The sequence below is a fragment of the Galeopterus variegatus genome, unplaced genomic scaffold (genome assembly GCF_000696425.1).
Source record: "Galeopterus variegatus unplaced genomic scaffold, G_variegatus-3.0.2 Scaffold4004, whole genome shotgun sequence".
NCBI lineage: Eukaryota > Metazoa > Chordata > Mammalia > Dermoptera > Cynocephalidae > Galeopterus > Galeopterus variegatus.
The window spans coordinates 2,264-10,875 of NW_007730115.1; the positions used below are offsets into that span (position 1 = coordinate 2,264).

The 8,612-nt window shown below is 44.8% G+C and overlaps 1 protein-coding gene across 4 annotated transcripts in view; it reads right to left on the minus strand.

Moving 5' to 3' along the window:
• Positions 1 to 3,444: 3,444 nt before the first annotated feature.
• The window catches only part of NUP98 (nucleoporin 98kDa), a 97,472-nt gene continuing 92,304 nt past the window's right edge, over positions 3,445 to 8,612 (minus strand). For all 4 annotated transcript variants that reach the window (XM_008586500.1, XM_008586499.1, XM_008586501.1 and 1 more), the window contains 2 exons: positions 4,830 to 4,941; positions 3,445 to 4,692 (listed from right to left, as the gene is read on the minus strand). In XM_008586500.1, coding sequence (XP_008584722.1) covers positions 4,475 to 4,692; positions 4,830 to 4,941 — 330 coding nt within the window. In that variant the 3' untranslated portion in view covers positions 3,445 to 4,474. The remainder of the gene's footprint in view (positions 4,693 to 4,829; positions 4,942 to 8,612) is intronic.

Consider the following 8,612-nt stretch of genomic DNA (forward strand, 5'->3'; position numbering starts at 1 on the left):
GAGGGAGGGGGAAGGAGGGAGAGTGGAAGGGTTAGGTGGAGCAGAAGATGGCGGCCGAGTGAGCCGCTGCGGGGGGGTCGGGGAACGGAACTACAGCAGGAGGGTGTCTGTACGGAGGAGGTTCGTCCACAGGGTCAAAACCATCAGAAGTAGGGGATAATGGAGGCGGTGAGGATAGAGGGGGTTTGGAAGCAAGGAGAACCTGGGAGGGAGAACAGGTGAGCCAGAGAGAGGGATTTTGGGCAAGTAGGCGGAAAGGCTCAACGTAGGGAATCTCCTTCCATTTTCTCTTGTGCTGGCAGAGGTTGAATAAATCTCGAAGAATATCGGGGTTTAGTGTGCCTTCCGGTGGCCATCTGTTTTGATTATCTAATTGGTATTGAGGCCAATCTTGTGTGCAAAATTTTATAAGGAGCTTGGGCTTGATATCAGGCTCTAAAGACAAGGTTTTTAGGTTTTTGTATAAGGCATTGGAGAGGAGAATCTGCTACAGGTGACGAGGGGGAAGCTCCCATGTTAAAGCAGGAAGGAGAGTGAAAGACAAGGAGGTGGAGAAGGAAAAATTTCCTTTGGCCGGAGGGAGGGAAAGACACAAATATAGAGGGCGTCCCCACCTATATTCTGTCAGTCCTGGACGTTCGGAGACGAACCGGGAGGGAGGAGGGTAGAAGTCGTCACTTTATCCTCCGTCACCTCGGTGAGGGCGAGTGCCTGGAGGCTCAAAGGAACCTGGCACCGGGATTTTCGGGAGCCCTGGGCTCGGAGAAACAGAAATACCAGATTGAAGGAAAAAGCGACAGAATGGGAGCTTCACCCTGAAGAGGTCGCCTCTAATTGGGCTGGGAAAGGAGGGGAATGTGGGTTTCCTAATGTGACGAGAGGATACCTAGGGGTCTGCCCAGTGCCCTGAAGGCCGTGGTGAGGTGTATTCTCTGTCTTAGGACTGGGCGTCAGAGGGATACCAGACGATTACAGTAGCCCAGCCTAAGATGGCGCCCCCAGAGGGAGACTTACATTTAGGTGAGCTGGTGGTGGGTGCGGAGAGCCAGCGCCAGAGAAAACAGACGAGGGCGAAGCGTCAGCAGCGGGAACCACCGAGAGAGTGAAGGAAGTCCGAGAAGGAGTCCCCTCGGGTAATGGGTGAGCTCCTCCCGGGTTTCGGCACCAATGAAAGGATGACAGGAACCGAGCTCACAGTTCACCAGAAAAGTTCCGCTTTTTTCGGGGGAGAAGCATACATGTATATAGAGCTGGGTTCCAGGAGATGGTGGTTAGCACACGGGGCGGTAGTTGATTGGCCGGGGGCGGGTAATGATTTCTGACAGGCTGCACCTTGGTGCCGGCGAGATTTTTTAGGACCCGGAAGAGAAAAGTGCCATGTTTTAGGGAGTGCCTCCTTTGGGGTCTTCTATGGGGCCTTACAGTCTAGATGTAAATGGTTATTTCGGTACAAATAACAATACTGTTAGAACTTTAAATCTGAGTGAAATCACCCATAATAAGCTTTGCCCATGGGGAAGGAAGCCCAAACTCACACTTGGTGGTTTATGCAACCAAGTTCTTTATATAAAAACTGCCAATTATAATATTCAGAGCTCCTCCTATAAAGAGGAATGCACATATGTAGTAACTATTAATAAAACTAGCCATGGATCCTAAGCCTCTACCTACCTGGTTGCCCCTTTCAATACCTGGTTTACTTGTTTAACAGGATTGACCCCATGCATTGCTATCCAGTATTTCCTCACTCCTAACGAAACTGAGTTCTGTGTCCTAGTCCACATCATTCCCCAGATTTATTTCTATGAGGGAGGAGCAGGAAGACAACACCTTGCTAACAGCTAAAAGAGCTGTCCCGGTTTAGTTCCACTGCTTGTAAGCTTTGGTATAACAGGATCTGTTGCCGTTAGTACCGCAGCTCTCATAACAAATGATCAAAACTTCAAAGCTTTAAGCCAACAAATTGACCTAGACTTAGGGGAATTAAAAGCCTCTGTAGGCAGATTAGAAAGCTCCTTGGATTCCCTAGCTAAAGTATTATTACAAACTAGGAGAGGCCTAAATCTTTTGTTCCTTAAACAAGGGGAATTATAAGAAACTTGCTGTTTTTATACTAACCACTCTGGGGTAATAAGGGACAGCCTCTCCCAAATTAAGAAAAAAGAAACAGCCTTGCCTTAGCCAAAAAACACATTAAAAAAGAGAAGATAATAACAAAAATTGGTATAAGAGCTTCTTCTCTTGGTCACCTTGGTTAACGGCTTTAATAACAGCAGTCTCAGGCCCCCTAGTCCTCTTCCTCCTCCTAGTCAATACTGGACCTCACCTGGTCTCCCGCCTCATTAGTTACATCTGAGAACGGGTACAGCCAATTAAACTCCTTTTCCTACATACCAGGTATACTAAATTAAGTACTAAAGATTCAATGATTTGATTCCTTCCTAAAGAGGAGTTGGAAATGAGATAGGGAGACCCCCACCTTCATAACACACATGCAAGTCGCTTCTGTGAAACTGCTTGCTGTGTGACAAGATAGATTAATTAAGTTTAAATAGTGTTTGAATTGCTTAAAAAAAAATGCTATTGTTTAAAAATCCCCCTGGGCTCTTTAGCCCCGCCTTGATAGAAGTGAAAAGCTACATATTAGCCTGCACTTAGAGAAGTTTGAATTTTGTTTAACGTTCCCCACCCAAGCTGCCCCTGAGCGATGTTTCAGCTTCTGCCCTTGTTTCAGCTTCTGTCATCAGCTTGCGCTCGGCCTCCCCCTCCCCCCTCACACTAGGAGGGAATGTGTGTGATTAAATGATAACTTTAAGTATGTAACTATATGATTTTTTGCCTGTGTTGACTATGTGCCTTTAAAAATCCCTAACTTCAATTCAGGGCTGTTCCCTTCCGAAAACTTTCTTGAAGGGACAGTGGCCGGCCGGCCAATAAAAACCCCCTTTTAAATTCTCAATTGGGTGTTCTGGTTCCTTTTCCGTGCAGCAGCCTCACAACATTGAAACAATGCAATGTACCCCACAAAAATAAATTGAAATAAAATTGAAATTAAAAAAAAAAACAAAAAAAAAACACCGGAGTAGAAGAACAAGGAGGCTTTGAATAGTAAGTATATTCTATCAGGCAATTTCAGACCCCAACTGGGACTCTATGTGCATAAATATATGTGCAGAAGTCAGTATTAACTTCCCTACTCTTAAATTCACCCTTATGAACTTTGCCTTTGGGTTAGTCTGTATCTCAGTATTGTACCAAATTGTTCTCTTTCACCCATGGCCTGTCTCCATTTACATTGGAAATTCAAAAAATAGGCTAAATCAAACAAGGTCACTATAAAGATCCTCAGGGCAAGAAGACTCAAAAATACAAAGGGAAAGCCAATACCAGGAATGCTATAAACATTTCATTTTATTTTTTTAAGAAAGTAGCTTCAGAAAAAGAGGAAAATAATCTAGATCATTTATTTATATATATATATATATATTTTAATAAAAACCTTTACATAATCTTCATGCATAAAGACCCAGGGGTCACCATGTTGTCTGTGACAGCCCTAACACCAGTTGTCTCAGGCCATTACTTGGGGATCCCCATAGCTGGCAGCAGTGTAGTGAAGGCCTTCTGCCTGCCCCTAAAGCCCAGCTCCCTGTCTGCCTCAGTGATGGCTTTACCTTTTGGGAGGGTAGATGGAAGGCAGGAAATTATTTGTGGGTAACATGGAAGCGGCAGGGAGGGCTACCCCATTGCCATTTTTTATCCAAACTCTTTAGTTTTAACCAAACTCTGCACACGGTAGTGGGGAAGGTATGATGTTCATGGAACATTCAAGGCAGGAACAAAACAAACTTTGGAGATCGATCCCTCCATGGTAGGCATTCAGTTCTACTTTAAATGTGTCAGAAGGACCCTGTCTGTGTCCTAAGTGAGTCTAACCCTATTTAGACTCCAAAACTGTGTAAACTAACCAATCTACTTAAAAAACAGAGTCCCCTTCCTCCTGTGGATAGTTCGTCTGTTAAAGAACAGTCTTAGATCAACACATTTGTCCCATCACCTGTCTTATTCCTTCTAAAGAGTCCTAGTGTAAAAGGGCTAGGGTAGGAGTAGGGTACCAGGTTGGCATGGAGAGTCACATGATCCAGAATGGCTGGGGGTGAGAAAGGATTCTCTGGTTCTTTGGGAGATGATGCCAAAGGACCTTTATTGACCATTTTTAAAAAGAAAAAAGATTGAATGGTCTTGAGGATGGTAAAAGGAAGTATGTCTCCTTTCTTGGGTTCCAGAAGCCCTTATGCTAAGTTCAGTATTAAGGCCCTAAACAACTGGAGAATGCTGCTTGGGGCAGCAGGGAGGGAGGGTGGGTTCCAGAGTCATCTGGAGAATGGCAAACCGTGGCACTCAAAACAATGTGGGGGCCCTCTGTGTGGTGAGTGTGAATGAGCATGTGAGTGTGGTGGGCAGAGCCTGGGGCTCACTGGCTCCCAACAGTCAGTTCTCGCAGATAGGACTGTGTGAGACTGCGCAGTTCCTCCAAGGCATAATCTTCAGGCATGGGGAGCTGGCCAATGTGGGGAGCTAACAGGCGCAAAGGGACTCGCTGAGGGTCTGGTGTTGAGTTGGAGGTTGCATCAGGTGCATGCTGCAGGCTCAGTACCACCCGTAGCAAGTTGGCTACACGTTTGGCCATGTCTAAAGAGAAAAAGTGGAGTAAGCACTGAGGACAGAGCATGAGGAAGGGAGGGCACTGGGGATGAGTCGGGTATGGTGTAATAATCATAAAGACAGGAAGCAAGCAGGCAGGAAGGGCAGGGAGGCTAGAGGATTACCTGACTGAGCCAGACGATCCTTGGCACTGTAACACTGTATCTGCTCTATCCGGCTGCATAGTGAAGTCACTTTGGTATGCAACTGTTCCAGCTCATAACCTGTGCACTCCACCTACAAGGAAGCAGAGAAACCAATTAGGCCAGAAGAGTTCCCATTACTCCAACTATAGACTCTCTATACAAAACTCTGAAACAACAGTAAGATGAGGGAGTAGAAAACACAAGAAGCTGGCTGGCAGTGCCATGCTACCACCATCTAGCCTAGTCGCTGAGGACAAGGCACGCATTTAGCAGTCAAGACTCAAGAGGAAGGTAACATAGTATATAGAGCCTTGGACTGGGCAAGTCTTGAGATTATGATTCATGAACCATGCAACTAGCAAGCTTTAACATGGTACCAAAAAATCTGGGTAAATCTGGGTTCAGAGAGATGGTATGACTTCTTAAGAAGCACATAGGTCGTAAGAGGTGGGACCCAACTAGCATTTAATTTAGGTCTCCTGACTCCAAGTTCACAGATCTTCTGAACCACAGCAGGGCCCTCTTCTCATCCTACAAACTCTCCCTGTGTTGTGATACATTCCTATGGCTCGTATTATGATCAAAGTGCTGATGATTCCTAAATTTTTATCTATAACCTAATATAGCAATCTTCCACTCCCCTTCCCAGGGCCATTGCCCTAACTCAGATCACTATTACTTCTCACTTGAAATATCTTAGGAGCTTTTTATTAGTCCATTTCTGTTGCTTACAACAAAAATATCAGAAACTGGGTAATTTGTGAGGAAACTATTTATTGCTTACAGTTTTTTTTTTTTTTTTTTTTTTGTCTTTTTCCGTGTCCGGCAACGGATCGCGACCCTCAGTGTTGCCCGCGTACCAGACCGGGGACCGGCAACGGGAGCCCAACCCTCAGTGTTGCTCCCGCGCCTCGCTCAGCCAGTGAGCGGGAACCGGTTTGTATGTGGGATCCGAACCCTCGGGCGGGAGCGCTGCCGCGCTTCCCAAGCGGCGCACTTATCCAGTGCGCCCCCGGGCCGGCCCTATTGCTTACAGTTTTTTTTTTTTTTTGTCTTTTTCCGTGTCCGGCAACGGATCGCAACCCTCAGTGTTGCTCCCGCGCCTCGCTCAGCCAGTGAGCGGGAACCGGTTTGTATGTGGGATCCGAACCCTCGGGCGGGAGCGCTGCCGCGCTTCCCAAGCGGCGCACTTATCCAGTGCGCCACCGGGCCGGCCCTATTGCTTACAGTTTTGGAGGCTGGGAAATCCAAAGTCCAGGGAACATATCTGGTGAGGTGACTCTACAGAAATGCAGGGTGTCACTTGGCAAAAACGGGCCAAGCAGAAGGAGAGCTAACTCTTTACTTCTCCTTTTAAAGCCCTCAGAGCCATACCCATGACACCATTAAACCATCAATTGGACTAAACCATTTTCTTGGGCATGGTCCTCACAATCTAATCACCTCTTCAAGGTCCCACCTTTTAATTATCATAATAGGATTTCCCACCCTCAACAGTTACAGTGGGGATTAAGCTTCAATGAGTTTGGGGGAATAATCAGTTGACTACAAGCTTAATCACACTATTCTCAGCACCATCCTCCCTATATCCAATTTCCTACTATTCTGTAGCCCAGGTGTTTTAAAAAAAAAAAAAATCTATTTTTTTTTTTTTTTTTTAAAAAGATGACCGGTAAGGGGATCTTAACCCTTGGCTTGGTGTTGTCAGCACCACGCTCAGCTAGTGAGCTAACCAGCCATCCTTATATAGGATCTGAACCCATGGCCTTGGTGTTATCAGCACCGCACTCTGCCGAGTGAGCCACGGGCTGCCCCCCCCCAAAATCTGTACTTTTATCCCTTACATTTTGAATATTTTCCAGCAGCATCTTGTCCCTTATGTATCAAATATGACTCTTAGGTAGGCCTGCTCTCAAACTCTCAGGATGAGCCACCTTACTAATTCTCCCATCACCTCCTACTTCACTAAATGGCTCGCTCAACCTTTCCAAGAAGTATCTTTTATTGAATCCACCTTTTGGGGGCTTTGCAGAGTCTACCATTTGATGTCTATACAAGTACTATCCTTCTCATACACAAGAATCCAGTCTTTTAAATTGACTTTAAAAGGTGGTGAACAAGATAAGATGAGGTCTTTGCTTTCATGGAACTTATTGAAAATAAATAAGAAAATGTCAGATAACAAAAAACATTGAAGAATCAGAAGCCATGTAGATAACTCAAACAGACTGATGTGGCAGAGAAACTGGTTGTCTACTACAGACTGAGGAATCAGGAGAGGCTTCCTTGAGGAGGTCATATCTAAGTTGAGATGATAGGATTTGTATGCTTTAAATAAGATCACTATGGTTATGTGTGAACATGAATGTAGAGGAGCGATAGTAGAATCAGGGAAACCAATTGTTTAGCTACTATAGTAGTCCAGGTGAGAGATATTTGTGGTTTTTCCACACCTACATGGCTCCCCTTTCCATTCTACACCCTCAAACCACTGAATCTATTAAAAATTCCCTGGAAGCACTATGATCTCTCTGACCTCTAGACATGCTGTTCCCTCTGTTGGAGCACTCTTCCAACCCTTCATCCTTAAGAGTTTAGAGATGTCACTTCTAGAAAGCCTTGCTGACTCCCTCAGAGTGGGATAGGTACTCCTTTTATGTACAGCTATATTGATAGCACTCTGCTTAATCCCTATACTTATTACTCAATAGTAATTGCTGGTTTACTTGTATACATCTTCCCTCAACAAATTAGTACTTTCATAAGGGCAGAAAACATAGTATTTACCTTTATATCCCCAAAACTCACCACCGTGCTTGGTACACTCTGGGTTCTCAGTAACTAGGACGTGTAAATGAATTAATCAATGTTCAATGAGAAAAGGGTTTCTTTAGGGATTATTTAGGGATGATGCTCTTGATCTATCCTAAAAGTGCAGCAAACACTGAATTATGCCTGTTTTTTTTTTTTTTTTTAAAAGATGACCAGTAAGGGGATCTTAACCCTTGACTTGGTGTTGTCAGCACCATGCTCTCCCAAGTGAGCTAACTGGCCATCCCTATATAGGGATCCGAACCCGTGGCCTTGGTGTTATTAACACCACACTCTCCCGAGTGAGCCACGGGCCGGCCCTTGAATTATGCCTGTTATGTACCAGTTGCTGTGCTAGGAGTTGGAACCTTGATATTAGATAACAATTATTAAACATTTAGTATATAAAAGGTACTGTGCTAAACACTTTAGGTATATTTTTAATCTTTGTGAAAATCCTGTCAGATATGTACTATAATCTGTGCCACTGTCTGCCCCACCCCTGCATTTTTTTCAGATGATAGACAATGAGAGGTTAATTAATTTGCTCAAGGTTCCATAGCTAGTGAATGTGGGAGCCATGAATTGAACTGAAAAGTTTGACTCTAGAACTTGAGCTACGAACCTGTATACTCTATTGCCTTTAATCTTAAAAAACAAAAACCAAAAAACAAATCTCTTCCCAAAAGGAGCTTATGACAACATAGAGATGTGAATAAGTAACCACAATATGGTCTGACAGGTACACGAAGTAGAAAAACGTACCAAGTACTTTGGTACTAAGAGAGAAAGTGCAGTTAACTCTTTCTAGGAGAAAAGGAGGGAGAAATAGAGATCACAGCAATATAGGTCATAAAGGATGAGTATAAGTGTGCTAGATAAAGAGTGGAATAAGGGCCGGCCCGGTGGCGCACTGGATAGTGCGCCGCTTGGGAAGCGCGGCAGCGCTCC